The sequence below is a fragment of the Bombus flavifrons genome, chromosome 7, assembly GCF_040668555.2.
Source record: "Bombus flavifrons isolate JBK064 chromosome 7, iyBomFlav1_principal, whole genome shotgun sequence".
NCBI classification, from domain to species: Eukaryota; Metazoa; Arthropoda; class Insecta; order Hymenoptera; family Apidae; genus Bombus; species Bombus flavifrons.
Window position 1 is genome coordinate 16,162,641 of NC_138448.1, and position 21,974 is coordinate 16,184,614.

At 32.8% G+C, this 21,974-nt stretch overlaps 5 protein-coding genes across 9 annotated transcripts; 2 read left to right on the plus strand and 3 right to left on the minus strand.

Moving 5' to 3' along the window:
- Window positions 1-85: 85 nt before the first annotated feature.
- Sec15 (exocyst complex component Sec15) lies at window positions 86-5,244 on the plus strand. Of its 2 annotated transcripts, none has more exons than XM_069116496.1 (13): window positions 86-760; window positions 1,164-1,329; window positions 1,404-1,690; window positions 1,808-1,910; window positions 2,001-2,246; window positions 2,323-2,490; window positions 2,551-2,622; window positions 2,693-2,827; window positions 2,884-3,254; window positions 3,318-3,552; window positions 3,638-3,779; window positions 3,897-4,083; window positions 4,164-5,244. In XM_069116496.1, exons 1-13 carry the CDS (start codon window positions 678-680, stop codon window positions 4,285-4,287), a joined length of 2,319 nt encoding a protein of 772 aa, XP_068972597.1. In that variant the 5' UTR covers window positions 86-677; the 3' UTR covers window positions 4,288-5,244. The 2 variants fall into 2 exon arrangements, with proteins under 2 accessions (XP_068972597.1, XP_068972596.1); XM_069116495.1 differs by lacking the exon at window positions 86-760 and adding an exon at window positions 872-1,060.
- Window positions 3,781-7,965, minus strand: eIF4B (eukaryotic translation initiation factor 4B). Its single transcript, XM_069116499.1, has 12 exons — window positions 7,808-7,965; window positions 7,463-7,591; window positions 6,984-7,165; window positions 6,786-6,893; window positions 6,494-6,713; window positions 6,168-6,416; window positions 5,872-6,085; window positions 5,742-5,793; window positions 5,557-5,662; window positions 5,382-5,478; window positions 5,246-5,312; window positions 3,781-5,179 (listed from the first exon to the last, which is right to left on the minus strand). The coding sequence occupies exons 1-12, from the start codon at window positions 7,815-7,817 to the stop codon at window positions 5,111-5,113; spliced, it is 1,503 nt and encodes a 500-aa protein (XP_068972600.1). The 5' UTR covers window positions 7,818-7,965; the 3' UTR covers window positions 3,781-5,110.
- Window positions 7,966-8,296: 331 nt separating this feature from the next.
- LOC138181575 (proliferation-associated protein 2G4) lies at window positions 8,297-12,685 on the plus strand. The gene is made up of 7 exons (XM_069116505.1): window positions 8,297-8,452; window positions 9,676-9,910; window positions 9,997-10,159; window positions 10,244-10,423; window positions 10,513-10,761; window positions 10,846-10,992; window positions 11,072-12,685. The coding sequence occupies exons 1-7, from the start codon at window positions 8,368-8,370 to the stop codon at window positions 11,174-11,176; spliced, it is 1,164 nt and encodes a 387-aa protein (XP_068972606.1). The 5' UTR covers window positions 8,297-8,367; the 3' UTR covers window positions 11,177-12,685.
- Window positions 12,686-13,176: 491 nt separating this feature from the next.
- Window positions 13,177-15,069, minus strand: Uba3 (Ubiquitin-like activating enzyme 3). The gene is made up of 4 exons (XM_069116503.1): window positions 14,650-15,069; window positions 14,203-14,563; window positions 13,793-14,122; window positions 13,177-13,717 (listed from the first exon to the last, which is right to left on the minus strand). The coding sequence occupies exons 1-4, from the start codon at window positions 14,895-14,897 to the stop codon at window positions 13,337-13,339; spliced, it is 1,320 nt and encodes a 439-aa protein (XP_068972604.1). The 5' UTR covers window positions 14,898-15,069; the 3' UTR covers window positions 13,177-13,336.
- A 971-nt stretch (window positions 15,070-16,040) lies between these two features.
- On the minus strand, window positions 16,041-21,514 carry LOC138181576 (N-acetylneuraminate lyase). 4 transcript variants are annotated; one of them, XM_069116507.1, is made up of 8 exons: window positions 21,367-21,514; window positions 20,570-20,631; window positions 19,084-19,160; window positions 18,578-18,723; window positions 18,146-18,314; window positions 17,595-17,743; window positions 16,868-17,039; window positions 16,041-16,285 (listed from the first exon to the last, which is right to left on the minus strand). In XM_069116507.1, exons 1-8 carry the CDS (start codon window positions 21,370-21,372, stop codon window positions 16,134-16,136), a joined length of 933 nt encoding a protein of 310 aa, XP_068972608.1. In that variant the 5' UTR covers window positions 21,373-21,514; the 3' UTR covers window positions 16,041-16,133. The 4 variants fall into 4 exon arrangements, with proteins under 4 accessions (XP_068972608.1, XP_068972610.1, XP_068972607.1 ...); XM_069116509.1 differs by lacking the exons at window positions 20,570-20,631; window positions 21,367-21,514 and adding exons at window positions 19,302-19,626; window positions 19,710-19,840; XM_069116506.1 differs by lacking the exons at window positions 20,570-20,631; window positions 21,367-21,514 and adding an exon at window positions 19,710-19,899.
- Window positions 21,515-21,974: the final 460 nt, after the last annotated feature.

The following is a 21,974-nucleotide window of genomic DNA, read 5'->3' on the forward strand; positions in this document are numbered from 1 at the left end:
TTCCAAAAAATCTATTCCCATCCTCCCAATTTATTCCCCTAACTATCAATTAATATACGTACAGAATTAAACTAGAACTCTAGGTGTGACTTATCATAAAAATATTGTTATTTGAAATTTACATATATTCCATAATATTATATAAATATTTTATTTTGAGTCACTCTACTTAAATGACTGTTGATTTAATACAGTATTTGTTAAATAAACACGAACTGTTACAAAATGTCTACTTCCCTAACTTCCAATTAGTACATGTAAGATTATAATAGGACTAGATGTGATTTATAATAAATGACTAATAGAATTTATTTAAAATTTATGTTATATTATATAGTGATTATATAAATATCTTATACCGTTAAATTAGTTGACCGATCGCTGTATAATGACACGTTTGCACAATATGTATTATGTTATGTGTAAAAGATGGTAGATGTGTTATATACATACATATGTATGTAGTTTGACGAAGATGGCAGTTTAAACGATATTGACAATGTTATTTGGATAACAGTAACATTATTAACAGAAATGTCATAATTAATCTGGAGAGCTGTTGTATATTGACATGATTTATTGTTAAACAACAAATGGAAATTACCTGACCTTTTTAATATAAGAGTGTACAAATTCATTTGCCAAAAATTTTTGACGTTTTCTTATTTAAGTTAACAATGGATTTAATTGAAATGCAACGATACGATATTCTCATCCAGGAAATAGAAGGCATAGACGATTACTTGGGACCAACTTTTCGGTATGTCAATTTAATTAAAAAGTTCGCCGTTTATCAAAAATTTCGTTAAAAGACGCGCTTTCGGGGTATCATCCCTTCACGCAGATGCAATATTTATCGCGCATATGCGCACTAGAAGGGTTGAGAACGCGGGTGGACACCCCCGTGTTAGAATAAAGAGAAGTAGAATCAGGGTACTATTATGTCAAGGTTGTCAACTAACCAAGTTGGCAATCTATTGTCAACTATGGTTCCAAAGCACGAATACCTGCTGTATGAGATAGAATCTACAGATACTAATAGTATAGGCCTTGTTTTCAGGTATTACCATTGTTGGGCATTTACTCAAGGGAGAAAGCTTCAAAGTGAAAAATAGAAACCAATATAAGTATTGTTACTTTTACTCCTTTTTTTTTTTTTACAGAGCAATTTACGATGGTCACGAACATCAAAAGTTCATGGAAAAGCTTGATGAGCGTATCAAGGCACACGACAAAGATATTGAAAGAATGTGCAATCATCATTATCAAGGTTTTATTGATTCAATCAGAGAACTTCTGCAAGTTCGATCCCAAGCACAACAGCTTAATGTCAGTCTATACCTTGAGATTGATTCTTTAGGTGAAATAGAAAAGTGTGATTTTATAAAACATCTTTTTTATAGGCTGAAGTACTGGAACTTGATAAACGTATTACTGCTACTGCTACCAAAGTAATAGAGAAAGGAGAAGAACTTGTTAAAGCACGCAAAGTAGAAAGCAATATGGCTGCTGCAGTGGATAGTCTTACTATGTGTCTTCCTGTTTTAGCTGCCTATGCAAAGTTGCAAAAACAGTTGAAAGACAAGCGTTATTATCCAGCTTTAAGGACATTGGAGCAGCTAGAGCATCATGACTTACCAAAAGTAACAAATTACAGATTTTCTTCACAAATTACTCAACAAATCCCGCAGTGAGTAATGTCACAAGATAAAAGACTATTTATTTTTACAGCAGAATGTAACTAGAGAGTAATTTACACAGACATATTAAGTGACATTAACTGACTGATAGATTACAATAATTTTAGACTACGTGAAAATATAAAGGATGCTTCCATGTCTGATTTAAGAGACTTTTTAGAAAATATTAGGAAATATTCACCAAAAATTGGCGAAGTTGCTATGAGACATGTAAGTAAGATTCGAGGAATTCTTTTTGTAAAGATTTAATTTTAATTTTTATTCGTACATACAGTACATTGATCCATTTTTTGCTATTAGACACAAGAACAATTAACTGTTGAAGCAGAAATTATTGGTAGAAAGAAGAGGAGATCTCATACAACAAATTCTTTATCAAATGAGTCAGAAGAAGAATTAAGTGCTCAAGATTTAATGGATTTCAGTCCTGTTTATCGCTGTATGCATATTTATACCGTGCTTCGTGAAGGGGAAACGTTTAAAGCATATTATAGACAGCAAAGAAAACAGCAAGCTAGATTAGTTTTACAATCGCCTATTAATATGGTAAATATTAGTAAGTAATTATCAGTGCAGTAACTATTCTATATTTTTAATTAAATTTTTCACTTTATGTTTCCAGCATGAGAGTATAACTGGTTATCAAACATATTTACAAGGCATAGTAGGATTTTTTGTAGTAGAAGATCACATTTTAAATACCGGCAATGGTTTAGCTACACGCGCTTATTTAGATGAGCTATGGCAAATGGCACTATCAAAAATCGTGAATGCATTGCGCACCCATTCCGTAAGTAATATCAAAATTATTCTTGAGTATTTTATATGATCAAATATTATAATTTTTTAGGCCTACTGCACGGATGCGACACTCATTCTAAAAATAAAAAATCTTATAATGCTATTTAATACAACATTAAGGGTAAGTAACTTAGTGCATTGTAAATATGTTACTAGTATTTTCTAATTATTTCTTTTTTTTTGGGATCAAGAATTATGGCTATTCTGTAGGACAACTTTGGGATTTATTACAAGAAATTCGAGTGCATTATAATGAAGTTCTAATGCAACATTGGGTTCAAGTGTTTAGAGACATTTTGGATGAAGATAGTTTCTTACCAATTCAGGTATATTTTTTTGTTATAAAGAGATTTTATACTTTATATACACTGGTATATTTTAGGTCACAACGCAAGAAGAATATGACAATGTTCTTGGTTTGTTTCCATACCATGACGAGGAATTACAAAAAGTAGATTTTCCAAAAAAATTTCCATTCTCGGATATGGTACCAAAAGTCTATCAACAAGTAAAAGAATTTATTTATGCTTGTTTAAAATTTTCGGAAGACTTAAATTTCACTCAAACAGAAATAGATGAAATGATTTGCAAGTCGACAAATTTATTACTAACGAGAACATTTAGTGGATGCTTATCATCATTATTTCGAAAACCATCATTGGCTCTTCTACAAGTTGTTCAAATTATAATAAATACTGGTTATCTTGAAAAATCTACGAAATATCTGGAAGAATTTATGTCTAATATTACAGGGTAGGTTAACTAAATAAATTATGAATATTTATTTTATTGTAATATCGTCTAATGATATTGTAGAACACCACATGAAGGACAGTTGAGTTGTATGGGTGTTGAATCAGCTATGTTTAGAGTTGCAAGGGACGATGCCGAAAAACAAATCTGCGAGAAATTAAAGAATAAACTTGATGAATTTTTAGAATTAGAAAACTACGATTGGAATTTGGCAGAACCTCAAGGGCACGCGTCTGGCTTTATTACCGATCTCATAGCGTTTTTGCAAAGTACTTTTACTTGTTTTACCAATTTACCGGTACACATTTATCATATTATAAGAACTTATCAGTTTTATATTCTTGTAAATATTTCATAAAAATCAAAGCGAATTTATATTCTAGGATGAGGTCGCGCAAGTTGCGTGTCAATCTGCCTGTTCTCATATAGCGAAATCTATACTAGGAATAATAATTAGTGATGATGTGAAACAAATATCTATGGGTGCTCTTCAACAAGTCAATTTAGATACAATACAATGCGAACGTACGTATTTCTGACTTTTATTCTTAAATAAGATGTACAATATATGGTTACAAAATATTTTGTGGTGATATTGAATTGATTCGAACATAAATTAGAAAAAAATCTTTTAATTTTTAGAATTTGCTGCCTCGGAACCTGTTTCTGGTTTACCCGAAGGTATCCTACTTCAATATTTTGCGCAATTAAGACAATTACTAGACTTATTTATGAGTTGGGACTGGCCTACTTATTTTCACGACTATGGCCATGAATCAAGTAAATATCATCTGGTATCTCCAAACATGGCTGTACTTTTGTTAGAGAAGTATGTACCATGCCTTTTTATTCCATGTAATACTGTACTATATTACCAATATCTACATTTTAGACGTATTATACTTACAGATTAAAAGAATCTGACAAAAAGACAGTATTTTCTGTATTAAAAAAAAGTGAGCGAGATAAAAAGAAGCTTCTCGAGACTGTGTTGAAACAGTTACGTCAATTAGCACAAACTACACAACAGTAAATAAAGATAAAGTCAGTATGTACATACCTCAGGAAGAGATTGTAAATACATAATTTTTAATATATATAAATATGCTTACAGCATAATTATTTAGAAACATATTATAATAAAATGATTGTGACAAAATTTTCATTGATCAGTCATATATGCTTCCTGATATTGTCATGATACGATGATTATTAATATAGTAACTTCCCTGCTACATTATGGCTTACACTTTATTGTGCTTATTTTATGGTATCAACTTTTCGATGCTCGATTATGTTGCAATCACCTTTTTTTTTTTTTTTGTTATTATTAACCATTTCATGAAATATTGAATTTCAGGCAATAGAATATAATACATTGCATAAATTCCCATTACACTTATTATTTTAATTGTTTTCCTCCTAAATTGGCATTATTATTTTACATTTAAATGAGTTACATATTGTACAATAACTGTACAGTGGATAAAGTATGGTGTATAAAGTCCCAATTCCTAAGTCTTACAGATGTAATTATCTTCAGAATTAAATATTTAAAAAATTAATATAATTCTTTAAAGTTATCCGAATTTTCACACTGATTTAATGATGCTGAACATTTATATCGAAATATAAAGTAAATACATATGTAGATAGATAATCATATTATGAGTAATAAAATAGATTAAATACAAATCAACAATAATTCTTGTAAAGTAATACCAAGAGCTTAGAGTTCGATTCGTGAATCAATTCGATAAGTATTTAATAGAGGTAAAACAAATTAATAATATGCATATATAGACCAATTATGATGCATGTGGCACAATTTAATTGGTGATGTATAATAGTTTTGACTAATCATCAATATTGTCGGGATCCACATCATCAGGTAGCATGGAATACTTGTTGGAAGCTACGAAATTCTGAAACAGAAAGAAGTTATTTATAATTATTGTGATCAAGATTAATAAAAAGAATCTCCCACTTACTGGAGCTTGTTCATCCTTTGCCTTTGGCATCCTACTGACATCGTCTTTCTCTCTGTCTCTTCGATCTCTGCAAATATAATGCAATTAAAACACATACGTTATACATTAATACTACCTTCTTCCATGGTCTTATTACCTATCCCCACCACGAGTATCATTTGATCTTGGGGGACCTCTGGAAGATGGTCGTCCGCCGCGAGAAGAGGGCTGACCTTTAGAGTCTCCATATTGATCTAAATTGTACAGAAAGCATTGTACCATATCATAAATTAGTTTGGCTGAGTTTAGTTATAATTACCACACAAATTTACCAGAATAAGCAGGTTGATTTCGTGGTGCTGATCTTTCATTTCGTCGACTTCTGTCATCTTCGGATCGCCAAGTCTGCCGACCCCTCTCTCTTTCTTCCCGGCCCTCCTAACAAGAGTAACAAATACATGGTAAATAAAATCATGTGACATATGACACGTTAGAAAATTTCACATGATGAACTTACCCCATTACGTTTACCCCAAGTGCTATCTTTAGAACCACGTTTTTCTGAATCTCTAAAAAGACAACTAATTGTTAAATATCTTAAGACGAATTATATCCAAGTATTCAAGCAATTTTCCAGTTTTCCGTACCCGTCTTCTTTGGATTTTGATTCGGCGTACGACTTCGCAAGTCGTTCCTCTATCTCTCTTTCTCTTGCAGTGGTATCTACAGGTTTTGCAGCACCAAATATATTTGTGGAGGAAGCTGGTGTAGCTGCAGATTGTTGTTCTTCTTTTGCAACAACAGGCTCAATAGGCTTTGTACGAGGCTGTAGCTGCAATTTCGGCCTAGTCCTCAATTCAGCTATAATATTCAATATCTTTTAGTAGTTAAAGAGTAGAGTTTTCTTATACATTTTATTTATTATAAAGGAAATAACACTCACGTTTATTTTCTGTAGGGGGTTTTCCTTGCCTGCGTTGGCCATCACGATCCCAATCAGAATCTCCATAATTACGACGCGAGCCGAAACTACTTCCTCTGTCTCCTCCATCTCGATCTCTGCTACCTTTATCATAGCGAGACCATTCTCTATCTTTGTCCTCATCTCTGAAACCACCTCTGTCTCTGAATGTTGGCCTTGTTCTGTCACTACTTTCACGCCAAGCACCAGGCTTATTATCATAATCGGAACCTAGTTGAGTATTAATTTTATAATTTTCTCTCAATTAACTACACGTATATAACGAGAATCATCATATATAAGCATACTTTCCCGATCATCTCTTCGGTCTCTGTTATCATACCGACTCCGGTACGAATCTCCTTCTGATGTTAGATTTTCGTCTCGCGGCCCGCTTCTCCAATCTCCGGATGTACGTTCAGGATCATAATCGTTGTCTCTACGATTATCACGACTCATTCTACCTCCACGACGATCATCATTAACGCTATTTGAAACATCAATTCGTACCCTCCTAGTTTTCATAGGCTAGGAAAGTAAAAATTCATACACAATTATGTTATTGTAAAATACTCCAAATTAAAAACTATAGAAACTTACTGTATTAGATAAACAAAGAGCATCGATTAAACTTTGACGGTCTTCAAATTCAACATATCCATATCCTTTGAGTTTATTAGAATCTTTTGGCAAGCGTATGTTAGAAATCTAAGAGATAGTAATGATAATCCAAGTTAAAATAGTAAATATAAATTCTCTAGTATTACTTAATAAAAATAAATAGATAAAAATACTAACCTTCATGTTTGCAAAAAATTCTGTCAAATATGCTTCATCTACCTCATAAGGAAGATTAGAGAGATATGCTACATAAGGTGGATTAGAAGGGATATCTTCATCTGCAACACGTGGACCTCTTGCAGCTCTTGGAGCAGTTGGTAGAATCACTGGTTCTTTGCTACTTCTTGATGAGAACCCATCTGCCAAATAATAATACTTGATATTTTTTGCAGCAATTTATAATTTTTAAATACTTTATGTTTTCATAGTAGCAATGCCTAATTTTAAGCATGTTAGGCATTCATCTATATCTCATAGATGAATATATCATATATATGTATATATTCACACATATATATGTATGTATATATATGCACATACATGTACACACGCGCGCGCGCGCGCACGCACGCACGCACACACAAATGTATAAGCTAAAATGAGACCTTAAAGATAAAAGCATAAAAAAACGAAAGGAATCTATAAATTTATTTTACCGTGCTCCTCTTCCATTTCTTCAATCCAGCTGCTCAATGATTTAACTGGCACAGTGGGTGTTGCACCCCCATCAGCAAGGAATGACATTAAATCGACAGTTTTGCACTTCTTCTTTTTCCCTTTTTTGCCTTATAGAAATAGATACATGTAAAAATTAGCATTTTTAACAGGAATTTTTAATATATAAAAGTGCAATATTGAAAGCACGCTGCGTTTCGCGGAAAGTTTGGTTATGTCGTGTAAAAAATGGTAAAATTCCAACAATATCAAGGTGTCTTATATCGAAAATATTCTCGAACAAACGAAATAATAGCAGTTTAATTTTATTCTATGGGATAGTTTACCTGAAGACATGGTTACGACTTGAATTTAAAGCAATGCAAATCAAATCCGCGTTCCAATAGGCCACACGACCAATCTCAAGATCCATAAGGCATGAAACACGTTTTAGAAAGATGCAAGTCGACCAACCTTGTACACTTGTACGTCACAAAGTCAGTTGGAAGGTTTGCGCATTTCTACAAACATTCTATGCAAACGAAATATACAAATAATTTTATATTGTTCGGCGCAGTTATATCTATTCATTTATTCTTGCCAAAAATATCGATCAACATGTTTAAGTTCCTTAACTAATTATATAAAATTAGAAATATTTAAAAAGTACATATTTCTTGAAATTCGCTACGATTTAGCTTAAAAAGAAACATCCATGACCGTAAAAGATAAAAGTGTTATCAGGGTGATATTTATTTAGAACATTTCAATTGAGAGATACCAATAGAGACGATTACTAGGAAATTTCGGAACACACGGTTAACTTGAGATACTGACTGTTACAGGAAGCAACTGCAAAGAAGCAGTCTATCTAAGTCACGTGATCGTAACATAGTGTGCTGAAGACATGGCGGACAAAGAGGAGACTGAGAGAACCATCGCCGAAGACATCGTTGTCACCAAGTATAAAATGGCCGGTGACATCGTAAATCGTAAGAAAACGACTTAACGTTCACTAATGAAGCCGAACGAATAAAAGTGAAATTGCCTGGTTCATGCACGGGCTCCTTAATGTCTTATTTTCCGCCTGGCCATATGGAATGTGGCGCGCTAATGCCGGGCTCTCTTACCATGTGGGATAGTTGGCACCGACTATTACGTTTTGATAACTTGTCGATACTTTCAATATTCTACACTTCTCTAACGATTGATCGACAACAAATTGCTTATTTTTCATTACGTAGCTTGAAAAATTGTCCGTTTCATTTCATTATCGCAACGTAACAATTTTACTATACAGGAACCATAATCCGCTTGCATCTCTGTATGTGTTTCCATTTCCGCAAAAAGACCATCTAGACTGATGTTCAATGAAAACTTGCGCTGCATGGCTCGCATCGTATTATGATTGGAATTTATTATCATTTGAATAACATATTTAGTTGCAATATTATTTTATATCATATATAATGAATAAAAGGAGAACCGTATTCAAAATATCCACGAAATTATCTGAGACGTGTTTGTTTCAAATTTTGCAGATAAATGGGTCATCGATTGCAAACGTTAAATTTTTTGTTAATTTTGAGAAACAAAAGTTGGAAAGAAACATTGATTATAACTTTTGATTCCAAAAAATATATTCAAATGTTCTTTGCGTTAAAAAAATCACAAATAATAAAAATTTAATGCGTTTTACATTTTTTAAATGTCACTTTCATTCGATCTTTTTATTTTTGTGGGACCTAAAAAATATCGAATATTGCGAAACTCACTGAATAAATTTAGCCCAATTTTGTACTGTCTGAGAGATAATTATAATTTTTAAGCATTTTTCAAATCTGTGAAGGATAAGAGAATTAGGTGAAAATTATGTATAAAAAAATAAAAGACGTAGAAATATACATTAGTAAAGGCACAAATTTTTTGTGGCTACGCAATGGGAGGAATATGATATATTATCTTGATGTAATTTGAAAAATATATAGCTTTAATTTCCTTCTCCTTTTGTCCCTAAAAATTGATAGAAAAATAAATGTTTTAAATCAATAACTTATTTATGCATCTATTGTTATGCAAGATTTGAAGCAAATCTGTATATGGATATGTATGTGTCTAGTACTAACGTGATTTCGTACATATTTTATAAATCTTACCTAGTGTTAAAAGTATTCGTTAGTACCTATAAATGATAAACGATTTCTTTCAATTTCAGGGGTATTAAAGCAAGTTTTAGATAAGTGCGTTGCTGGAGCATCAGTAAGAGAAATTTGTGAGATTGGAGATGAACTGATATTGGATGAGACCAGTAAGGTCTTTAAAAAGGAAAAAGAGCTGAAGAAGGGAATTGCTTTTCCTACATGCATATCGGTGAATAATTGCATATGTCATTTTTCACCAATCGCAAGTGAACCAGATCTCATACTCAAAGATGAGGATATGGTAAAAGTGTAAGTGTATGATCCATGAATATAATACATTCAATATTATAAAATATAATTCATTTTCTAAAGTAATTATTATCTTCTATTTTTAGAGATCTTGGAGCACATGTTGATGGTTTCATAGCAGTTGTGGCACACACTATTGTTATAGGTTCTTCATCACAAAAAAAAGTTACTGGTAGAAAAGCAGATGTAGTGTTAGCTGCACATTATGCATCACAAGCTGCATTGAGGCTTTTACAGCCAGGTACAGAGGTAAGTTATTTATATATTTTACACTTCTGTATCTATAAATTGATTAAATTTCTCGTTGTTTATGTAGCTTCTTTTTGTTTATAGACGTACACGATAACAGAGACAGTAGAAAAAATTTGCGACGTATACAAGTGTAAACCAATTGAAGGAATGCTAAGTCACCAATTGAAACAGTTTAAGATAGATGGAGAAAAAACTATTATTCAAAATCCAAATGATGCACAGAAGAAGGAACATGAAAAATACACTCTTGAAGCTTATGAGGTATAGTTCATTCTACATATGTATATAATATGATATGTAATCAATTAGAATAGAGAAAATGCAATATATGTGGATTTTTTAAATTATAGGTATATGCAATGGATGTGCTGGTTAGTACTGGCGAAGGAGTAGGCCGAGAACAGGATACCCGGGTTACTATATTTAAAAAAACAGAGGAAACATATCAACTGAAATTGAAAGCGTCTCGCATGTTTTACTCTGAAGTCACTCATAAACACGGCCTTATGCCGTTCAATTTACGTACTTTCGAGGATGAGAAGAAGGCAAAAATGGCAGTTGTAGAATGTGTAAATCATAGGTTGATTGAACCATTCCAAGTAAGCCTGTTACTTATGTATAACTCTTTGTTTTTATATTTCATTAAAGAGTTTTATGTCATTACATCTTTATTACTATTCTAGGTACTATATGAAAAACCAAATGAATTTGCTGCACAATTCAAATTCACAGTACTAGTAATGCACAATCGGCAACACAAGATTACAGGAATTCCTTTAGACCTTGACATTTATCAATCGGAATATGCTGTTAAAGATCCTGAATTGAAGGTGTGAATTATGTATTATTTTTTTTCAATTCTGTTTCTTTTAGTGGGTTCTGTTATTAATTAATTAATTTTGTTTATAGACCCTTTTATACACCTCGGTAAACCCGAGGACTGCAAAGAGAATGAGGAAGAAGGCAGAGAAAGCTGCAGGTGAAGTGGCGATGGAAGTTGATGCCAAGGCCTAACACAACCGTTTTAGCGTTCTTCATGACGTATTAACATCGTGCACTTTGTGTTATCTTTTGTTAAGCAGCTTCAGAGCAGAAATTAGACACTTTTTAACGTCACTATACCTGAAATATTTGTCTTTTTGTTGAGACGACATTGATAAATCGTGATTCTTCATATCGTTATATCTTTCCCATTTTTATATTGCTGTTTGTTTAATTAAATAACTGTATCTATTTAAATCCAAGAATTTCCATGATAAGAAAGTGTCGTATTCTGCCCTGGACAAATCGGACTTCACGACACTTATTATGCCACACTTACGTTTTTATACCGGACTATTTTTTCATGGACCATGGTATTATTATACATAAAACAATGATTATTCATAAGACATTTTGCAGCTGATGTATTACATTTCGAACATGTGAAATTTATTTTTCAAATAATGGTCGAAATATAATGTCTGTATTGTGCGACTTAATTCGACCGAGCCAGAAAGTGAACCGCATGTGCATTCATATGTTTCTTTCATAAAAGAAACGAATAAAATGCGAATTTGATTTTATAAATGTTTTTGGGTTATCGAAGAAAACTATCTCATGCTGATTAATGTCTCTTTCATTACGTAAACGAAAAGAATACTTGAAAAGAATCACAGTTAATACGTTCTGCAGTTTCTGAATGCACTGCCCAGCGTGACACAACTTACTTTGACACTAATGCTAGTTTTGCACTAGCTAATTTTGTGCATCTTGTGTCTAGCGAATTAATAATTCATACTATAAAAAGAAAACACCTAATTTCGAATTGTACAATTGAAATGAGAATGTCCATATTGGAATTCCGTATAAACGATGAAATGCCAATGAACCTCGAAGTGTTTCGTTGTAAGAATTCCCCAACCGTCAAAAAATATTTTATTCTTATTGAGTTTGACTTGATGCAAATTTTACTGACAATGAATATTTAAAGTAAATATTACTCAAATGATCATAGGAGCATTTTGTGTTATTCACATTCAAATGGAAAAAGAAGGACGTCTTTCTAAGAACAAAAGATTCTTGGCGAGTGACTAATCGTCTTATTGAGGTAAAAAAGCGAAAATTATGAAATATTGATACAATGTAATAATAGTTTTGTATAAGGAAGATAGATAATGTATTTGTTCTAGATATTTTTTCTACTCAAATTGTGCATATGTCGAATGTTACCGAGTGTGCTTGTAAAACAAAAGATGTTTTGGGTTATCGTGCACTGTCCTTCATTTGCTCTAATCGGAGCATATAATGTCATCCATTCGATATGGTATTATACTTTCAATAAAAGTATTTACTAAATATGGAAAGATTGGATCCGTAGTATTTTTCGTTCGTTACGGATAAGTCATCAATAAATGCTTATAATGCAAAAAAGGACTGTGCACAAAATTCATACTTAACATAAAATTTAATACGATGAAACGAGAGAAATTGTTATTAAAAAGATATTAATGACAAGCTAACAAGTATAGATTTTGACACGTGCATATTTCGCGAGTCATTAAACTGCTCCTTTTTTTCTCTTTCAAAATAGCCGTACTAATGTATTGATCTGTAAGATACTGTCTATTTCTGAAGAGACACACGAAATTTATCAACAAAAAAGTTAACGACCGAAAAAGATAGGATTTTACGGATTATATAACTCACTAATTTTTCTATGATATATAATCTCTGATGAAAGTGAAAAACGAAACATCAGAAATATAGAATCATATTTGCAACTGTGTCTTTATTGTTAATATAACAGGTATGTCATATGAACTAATATAGTTTTAATACTTGCTTCTGTTATATATAAGTATAGTCACAAGGACTGGTACCATAAAAAAAAAAAAAAAAAAAAAAAAAAAAATAGCAATACCATACCAGTTTATCACATAAAATTAGGATGAATCAATATATTAAAAATATTGTTCAAAGTAAATGTTATCGTGTGATATCTATTTATAGATTCGGTAAAAAATGATACTACATTGAACATATTTTCGTTTTTATTTCGGTAAGAATAATGTTGATGAACTATTCATGTCGACATTATTTTTTAAACTGACACAAAAGCAATACAAGTACTGTAAATATATATAATGGTTTGTAGTGATAAATTTATGAACAAAATGAAGGATTTTCTGACTATCACATATCTGAATTACAATATACAAATTTTAATTTTAATACAATTGCATTAGGAGTGGTAATGTCAGCGACATTTATCTCACTGCCGTGTCTAAGCCCTAGTTCGATCAGCGTTTTTGTTAGATTCTCACGAGTTCTCTCCTCAATACTTGTTACAGTTTGCATATACAACGTTTTATTTTTCCCATCAATGTACGCTGTGAGACCTGGATTTTTCATTTGCAAGTCTGGCCTTTCACACAAGTTCTCTATCAAGTCTTTCAATTTGAATTTAGGATTACTAATTTCGATTTCTTTTGGAATTTGACTACACGCCACGCAATCTTCTTTCTTTTCTGCTTCATAAGTGTAAGTATAAATTCCATCTACATCATTCAGTACCTTTAGAAAAAGGAATTATTTGCTTATTATGTTGCATCCTTAGATTTCTAATTAAAATCGAAATAACAAAAATACCATATAGTTATTTAGCGAAGCACTACAACTGCTAGCAAGTTTAAATGCCTCGGTAGCACATGTTGCAGCAATGACAGCATTTGTAGATGCCACAGCAGGTATAATATTTTTGACTACACCTTGCACTAATCTGTATGTCAATCCTTGTATTCCAAATTGAGCTGCTCTTTCATTAGATTTTTCATAAATCCAATTTATGTGCTGAGGATCATCTCCATCTATCGCACAATCAAATGGATTTTCTTTTGGCCATTGAATTACTTTCACATACTCTATACAATGTTCTGGTAGGCGTGGAGTATTTGCTATTGTACACAATGGGTATGTCACCTATATTCCAATATAATAGTAGTTGACAGAAGAGTTATATTTATTTGTTCAATGTAAAAAAATATTTTCAGTACATGTACCTGAGGAGGATATAAATCCAAAGTACATTCAACGCAAGCAGATAGACCAGGTAGTATTACTCTTGCATTTCCTTTAAAACCTTCCGTTCCTCCATCAATCATGGGTATTACAGTAGACCGATCAAGTTCACCATCTTCATAAACTAATAAAGACAACAGCATTCCATTGATCCATCTTCTTGCAACAATCGAGTCTAGACCACAAATGACTATGTGAAATTGTCTATAAAATTCTTCATCTTTATCCTGTATTTTGCAACAGTGTGGTATAACATTGCAGCCTGGTATTCTACTATTGACAAACTTTGCAGCTACTTCCGCTTTTGACGAGCCGATATCCTTATGGCGGAAGAGAAATTGCCTGCAATTTTTTTTATTAATTTCTCTATTCTTCTTTAATAAACACTTTGATAAATTCTTTTGATGAATCATCGTATATTTCCGTACCGGTTGAGGTTAGATAATTCAATCGTGTCCATATCGATTACATGAATTTGTCTAAAACCCATCAACCCTAAATCTTTAAGTAATTCGCATCCTAGACCACCGGCGCCAATGACGAGAATCTTGCAATTGTCTAATAAAAATTGCAATGTTTCTGGCGATGGTTCAAAATCCGGTCTACAAAAAGGACCTGTTCTTTCTAATACTTTTCGTAAATTACTCCATCGTCTATGCATGTGATCGGAACCCATCGTTAAAACGTATTAAAAATCACTTCCTAAATGATACTAAAGTATAAATGTTTTAATCAAACATTTTTATATACTTTGTAATCTAACCAAAAAATTCAAACATTCGTAGTGCTTGAAGTACCTAGCATTTGCGACAACAACTCAGTGCGTGTCAGATGAATTGACGGAGTAAACACGATTGATCACGTGAAATTTTAGCTATTACCATTGGCTGGTAGGTCGCTAGTGAAAAAAAGCGTTTAAACCAAGTTACTAAACCTAATACCAAATAATATCCTTGGTTAAGGGGTAATAGTGAACAATCTGATTAGTATTTCTGACTTTCTTCGAACTTTGATATGTTAAAACGTGCTATTTAAATAAACAAAATATCACAAAAAAAAAGATCCGCAACAAATTTTAAATGTTGTTAATTTTGCTCTGAAACTAAACCTGAACTTAATCTCGATCTAGCAAAACCCGCCAAAAATTTCATTTTAATTTCGCGATTCGGTCGCTAATGTTACACCGTCAAGGTTATCGATGAAAAGCGTCTTCTTTGGTTTCGATGATTTGAAATATGTATAAAGCACAACAGTTTGAACAATTTTTTCCTATACATATAACCAGCGGTCAGTTCTAATTTTCAAATTATATACAAAAATATCCCAGCCGCTCGGCCATAACTTTCAAGCTGGGCTCGGTTAGTTAGAAATAAGAGTGCTCACGCTTATGGCCCTGATTGTCCCCGGACTAGAGCTGCACCATGCGGTCAAGCGTTGAGATCAACTAAAGTTAGTATATACAAGAACCTATAAAATTAGGGATCTGCCTTGTTTGGTTGCACACTAGCACAGACAAGAACCTATCGAATTCCACGTTTCAAGAACCTACTTAATTGTACGGTTCTACGGGAAAGTTCATATTTACTTTTCTATCTGAGCTTTTTTGTGTATTCTTTGTACAATCGTCAATTATTACTTTACTGTGTAAGAAAATACTAAAAGCGAATTCATGGCAATCACGTTTACAGAATATTCTGTGGATTCGGAAATGCCGAACTCGCGTAGTTTTACTTCGACGTTCGTTTACTTTGACGATTGTAGTTACAAATGTAATAAATACGGTTAAACGTGTTAATTACAAATGGTAAGATCCCAAAAGTTTCGATAGAAATAATAGTAAATGTTATTATTTTGCATAAATTTTATTTGTAAAGATAATGATAAACATTATTTCCTCGCCCTTTTTGATACATTACAGTTTTACATTAAATCCTAAATTTTGTAAATCTTTTGCCATTGATGCTACAGTTTGAACAGACAAAGGTTTCAGAGGTGCACGTGGAGGTCCAGGATTGATGTTCGTTAACAGAGTCATTGCTGTTTTCATAGTTTCTACCCAGGTTCCTGTAACATAATTACAACATTAACGATTAAAAGAAGAGAGTATGGTGCTAAATATAGATTGTTTGTAAAATTATTATTTGAATTTCTAAATTTTTATGCTTCTTTTCAACTGAAGTTATATATTTTGCAATAAATAGGATTTATTCCTCTGTAAAGTAATATGTAATAAATTTAAGGGAAATTATTCGATGATTTGAATGGAATTGAACGGAATGGAATTCCTGAAATTCAGTATTGCCATCTCGTTTCGATCGAAATAGGTTTTACGTAATTTTTACATAAAATAGGGAATAAGATAAAGGAATAGTTTATAATGAAACTACAAGAAAAAGTAAAATAAAACCGAATCAAAGTGTACTAATTTAAAAGAAAATTCCAAAGAAAGCTTCAAGCGTGTTAGCTGAAATGAAATCGGGTACAAAGAGAAGTGGATCGTTATTTTTATCGAACCTTGTTAAATCAAGTTTGTGACAAAATGGAATTGGATGAATAGTGATTTTTACTATATGTATATGATACATCATTGAATTTATGCTTTTGGTAATATTTTTAGACGAAAGAAACGTTTAATTATAATTTTACCATATTTCGATACATTCGTCACAGCGTTTGTCAAACGTTGTTGCGTTTCTCTTCCTTTCATGACGTTTCCTGCAAGACCGGCTGCAAGAGTTTCGAGTACAATTTCGGAGAACATATTCGAACCTGTTGTTATAAAGGAATTCATTCCTAATGCACAAGCAGCGGTTATCAACTGAAACGAACGCAATAATAGTATCGTATGAGTTTCTTACTATATATTTTTATATCGATTTTTGAAATTTTAACTCTTAAAGCAATCGCTTGCATCTAATTTGTAAAATTCGACAAGCGAAACGCGTTAAGATTCTTAGAATCGATTAGAACGAGCTAATGTGATACGTTTTAGATCAAAGATTTATGTATACCTAAATATGTTAAAGGTACGTACGTGTTTTACATAAAATGTAACTAAAACCAATTTCATAGAAATATGAGTAACATAATGTGCCAGTTTATAAAGTGCTTTTTACATTAACGAGCAATAGTTTATAAGTTTAAGATAACGTTATTTCTATGCTAAAGTATCTATGCAAACAAACGTACACAACATATACGTGAATATACGGAAAGAATTAATATGTCACTAATATGCGTATACTAATATTTTCGTCTTATTTCGGTCTCACGAATCACCGCTTAAATTTTCTGACACGTGTACCCGAATATCCTGTATATTACCTACAGAGTTAACGTTAAGTATGATATTTAAGAAGATAATAAAGAATACCTGATCGTTTCCAAGGAATACGGCGAATTTATCGTTAGTAACATGAAAAGCTTGAGCACCTTCGTCTAAGCTAGGACTTGTGAATTTTATTCCTACGAAAGTTGGTATCTCCTCCTCGTCAACAGATTCAAGAAACTGCGCCATATGCACTGAAAAAACGCCAATACGCTTTTAGATACATAGTATTTCATATCGTAGGAATTTGCTGCCATACGATATTTTTATTAATAATCAAACGAAGAAAATATATAAGTGCGGACAGATATATAAATGACAAAGGATTTTCTATATTGTCATGATAACTGTATATTAATCGTTTGCCAATAAGAGAGAGAGGGAGAGAGAAAGTGATATTTTACAAATCAGTTTCGACGATTCCTCGGAACGTTTAAATGAAAAGGGCGATGAAAATTATATTAACGTAATTTATAGTAACGTAAGTTTCCATTTTAACATTTGCATATAATCGTTGTAGATATATTTCTTTGTATAGTCTTTCAACGTAGGACGCGTAATTGACAGAATTGCTATAACTGTAATTATCAGCTTACCATCGACGTTAGTCAAGCTCGGAATATGATAATATAGAAGCGGTGTATTTGGAGCTGCTGAACCGACTAGCTTCAAATAATCCTTCAATTGCTGAGAAGTGCTTGGGCTGAAGTATAACTCCGGTAGACAAAGAATAGAATCTGCTTTAATGTTTTCAGCGTGTTTTGCCTTGAAATAAATATCGGTAGATGTAGTATCGAATCAGGTGTATCGAACTGTAATTTAGCGAAACGATAAAATGACACGTACTTATTATTAAAAGATCTTGTCGTTATCGAGTAAGAAACTCGAATTTGAACGATATTGAATTTTGCATTAAAAGTTCTTTTACGTACGCTTCTTTTTAGCTGTCGACGATACCTATCTCAAATTCGATTTTATCGAAAACACGGCCTTAAACGAATGTTTTAGTTTCTTAATATTTTACGTACAAGTTCAAGAACATCAGGAAGAGATGTACCGCCCACTTGAATCATCAAATGTTGCTTCGTTGTTTTGACGGCATTTGCCCACGCCTCGGCAACTAATTTTCTTTCGCTTGTAGTCATGGATGGGCCTTCCCCGGTCGTTCCATTTACTATCGATTACAAATTTTTCCTTCTATATATAATTCCGTCTTCGAATTAATAAATAATCTCTTACGTCGATAAATCGAATTGACTTCGGAATCTCGTTGACTACGGAACGTATCAAAGAACGTATCAAAGGAAAAAAAATAAGGATCACGATGTTATTTGCGAATGAGAATGTTTATTACCATTTTTTTAATACTATTAAACGATCGAATGGCGAGCGCAATATACATATAAGCAGAGATATACAAAAAAGTGTAAATAATATACAGAAATTTGACTTTCGATCATGCTAAATTTGGGCACCGATGATAATCGACGAACAAAATGTTTTAATCGTACAAATAGGTACAATCTTTACGTACCAAGAACACCGGTGACTTTTTCCTTCGCCAAATGGTCGGCATATTGCGGTATAATCGACAAGTTTAAGGTTCTTGCGCTAAAATAAACAAATAGACAGAGTTATAATTTTATTAAAACTTTGTATCTCTAAATTGCCGCATTCCCGAACAATTCGAGCGGAACGCTTTGGCTCGTCGTCTCGTAAATAAATTTTATTTCCAAATATTCAGATATTTACGTTTGTTTGAAATTTCGTTAACGAACACGAGAATTCCGGTCTCATTCGTCGTAGTACATCGTCCTACCATAATCGAGCTTTACAGTCGGTAGTAAATTTTTTTTTATTACGGTACATGTATATTTCTCTTTTTCCATGTATCATGTCGTTGATCTGGGGCAAAAAGACCGAATTCACTCTGATCTCGGATGATTTGATCCCAACGATACCAATATTATCTTTATCGATACGATTTCTTTCAAAAGCTAATTTTTTCTTCATGCGTGTTTCTTTCGTCTATATTTTCCTGCTTTTTCCGTAAGAATTCTGAACCACAATTGCGATTCTGCAATTCGTCGTACACGTTCTTTCCGAAACTACCGACAATTATCCTGGCAAGTTTCGAAGCAGAAGTGCATGCGTTCTCACCCACGTGTTCCCTCTAATAAACTTCTCTTCTCTCCTCTGGAAGATCGTCTCTTCCTTCGTCCTGTAGCGTTATTATAGCATACTATTTCTTTCATTTTTCCATTTCTAAATTATGTAGCGTACCTTTCTTCCTTTCTTCCCATGTTTCGCAATTTCTCGATAAGATCTTTCTTTTTACGTAGTTTCACTATCGATTCACACTCGCGCTTATCGATTTTTCTGATTTTTTCGTATTAAATGCAGACATGTTTAAAAAATTCACAGAATTACTATTCGACTGAGACGTAACGGTCACACGACTGCGGTGCTTACGTCGCGTGTATCTTTACGCGTCCGAATACTTCTATCACTTTGGTAAATATAATTATCTATGTAAGTAACGCTTATGTAACGCTCCCTATTCCATCGTCTGGTCCTATATACGTTGTCCGGATTCTCTTCTAATTTTACTCACATGTTATCCACGCATATACATTTATTCCGTTTATCGCGGTATTGTGTCATAAATTGCGTTCTACACGCGAATTTCGCTACTCGCCGGTGCAACGGCTGCAAGTTATGCATATACAAGACTACGAGACAACGAAAACGTTGCATTCCCTTTTAGGAAATTCGAGGTAATTAGGCAAACTCGGAATTTCATTCTTTGTATAAAATCAGAAATATATCGTATAGGAAATTCGATCTTCGTAGGTTTCGGTCGAGTTTCAACGAACAAGTTTTCGTTATTTCATTTCATTTACAAGTTCGTATCATTTAGTTTTATCAGTTCATACGATGCGATCTGTATATTTGCTACTATCTTCTGTTTCTTCGTTATACTAATATCGCTAATATCGGATAAATGTTAGGAAAATTACCTGTCGTTATTAAAGGGTGTAAATACCGGGGTGATCAGTCCCTTATAGTTGAACGATACTCTCTGTAATTAAAAGTAAGCAAATCTGTTATCAACGCATAATTTATCGTTGTAATATTTTATAGAAAAAAGGTAGGTCGTCTTCTAGTAGTATTTACAAATATTTTCTACGTACGATGTATCGTTATATTTACATCGTATTTGATGTATTAGTAATTTTTGATCGAACGAAGTAACTTTTATTACGGAAATATACATAGACGTGAGATGTCAAATACGTTTGAGGTAAACGCAAGCGCATTTGAGTGCAGTAGCAATAAATTTCTATGTGAAAATAATGATTTTAATTCGGATATATACGTGCAATATAAAAGATACTCTCTAAATCTAAAAGACATATGTCTCTTGAAATTTAAATTTACGTCGATCAGTATATGCAATAAGCACATAATCGATAGACGGTTCAGAGGTCAACTATTTTTCCCTTTTCTATCGATATAATCTAACGCGAATAACGACAGTAAATTACGTTTAATTAGTCGAAGCATCGTTCGATTATATATTCGAATAACGATAACTGAACTTTTAAACGATTATTTTGTATTTGTTGCTAAATTTTCAGAGTTTCGGTTCAGAGTTTTGGAAATTAGTATTCGAACGTATATTTTCGATTAAAATAATTTAAAATCTGTCGAAAGCAAGAAAGATTTGATCGCGATCGGTTCGAACGTACGAATAGGTAAGCTGCAAAATGAATCTGTACGATAATTGACGTACGATGTACGTATGCATACGTACCGGCATTCTGGAACGTGTAGCGAACTCGTGGAGCTTCAATTAGGGTACTGTACATAACGCGACGAAGAGGAATATTTTAACCGTGGCTCTGATAAGATTCTCTCTGCTTAGTATCGAATATCACGTGTTACGTTTTGACTGATATCAATTTTGTGTCCTACAGTGCTAATAATATACGCTTTATGTACATTTTACTTTAAGGTGATAATACATGAGCAATAATTTCTGTTTTCTATTATTTTATCGAATTAGGTATGATCCATTTCGTTCTGTCTCTATTATTATGTTCGTGCATAATTCGATGAACTAATATAAAAGAAACAACATCGCGCGTGTATTATTTCCTTATAAAACGAAAGAAACTTTTCGGACAACCCAAAAGGTGGTTGAGTCGATTATAACAACGGATCAACAGGTTACAATTTACGCTTTATTTCGACAACTTATAGGCAAGATAGTTAGGCTCGATGCGTATAGATATAAGTTACCTGGATGACTGATCTAAAGTAGATATAGACAGTTACGCTCGGTGCGTATAGATACGAGTTAAACGGACGAACGATCCAAAGATGGAAAATCAGTCGCGAGATGTAGACCGATCTAAGGAT

Bases quoted from the DNA above. Each gene is read 5' to 3' on its own strand.
- Sec15 (XM_069116495.1), top strand. From the start codon at position 942: ATGTCAAGGTTGTCAACTAACCAAGTTGGCAATCTATTGTCAACTATG. The intron at 2,491-2,550 runs GTAAGTAATATC...ATAATTTTTTAG, and splicing joins ATGCATTGCGCACCCATTCC to GCCTACTGCACGGATGCGAC. The intron at 2,828-2,883 runs GTATATTTTTTT...GGTATATTTTAG, and splicing joins ATAGTTTCTTACCAATTCAG to GTCACAACGCAAGAAGAATA.
- eIF4B (XM_069116499.1), bottom strand. The intron at 6,714-6,785 runs GTAAGTTTCTAT...TTACTTTCCTAG, and splicing joins CTCTTTGTTTATCTAATACA to CCTATGAAAACTAGGAGGGT. The intron at 5,794-5,871 runs GTACGGAAAACT...TTGTCTTTTTAG, and splicing joins TCAAAATCCAAAGAAGACGG to AGATTCAGAAAAACGTGGTT.
- LOC138181575 (XM_069116505.1), top strand. From the start codon at position 8,368: ATGGCGGACAAAGAGGAGACTGAGAGAACCATCGCCGAAGACATCGTT. The intron at 8,453-9,675 runs GTAAGAAAACGA...TTTCAATTTCAG, and splicing joins GGCCGGTGACATCGTAAATC to GGGTATTAAAGCAAGTTTTA. The intron at 9,911-9,996 runs GTAAGTGTATGA...TTCTATTTTTAG, and splicing joins GATGAGGATATGGTAAAAGT to AGATCTTGGAGCACATGTTG.
- Uba3 (XM_069116503.1), bottom strand. From the start codon at position 14,897: ATGGGTTCCGATCACATGCATAGACGATGGAGTAATTTACGAAAAGTA. The intron at 14,564-14,649 runs GTACGGAAATAT...AAAAAATTGCAG, and splicing joins GAATTATCTAACCTCAACCG to GCAATTTCTCTTCCGCCATA. The intron at 13,718-13,792 runs GTATTTTTGTTA...CTTTTTCTAAAG, and splicing joins CTTCGCTAAATAACTATATG to GTACTGAATGATGTAGATGG.
- LOC138181576 (XM_069116506.1), bottom strand. From the start codon at position 19,804: ATGAAAGAAATAGTATGCTATAATAACGCTACAGGACGAAGGAAGAGA. The intron at 17,744-18,145 runs GTAAGCTGATAA...GCGTTTTTTCAG, and splicing joins GAGCTTGACTAACGTCGATG to TGCATATGGCGCAGTTTCTT. The intron at 17,040-17,594 runs GTATTCTTTATT...CGTTCGTTTCAG, and splicing joins TATTCCTTGGAAACGATCAG to TTGATAACCGCTGCTTGTGC.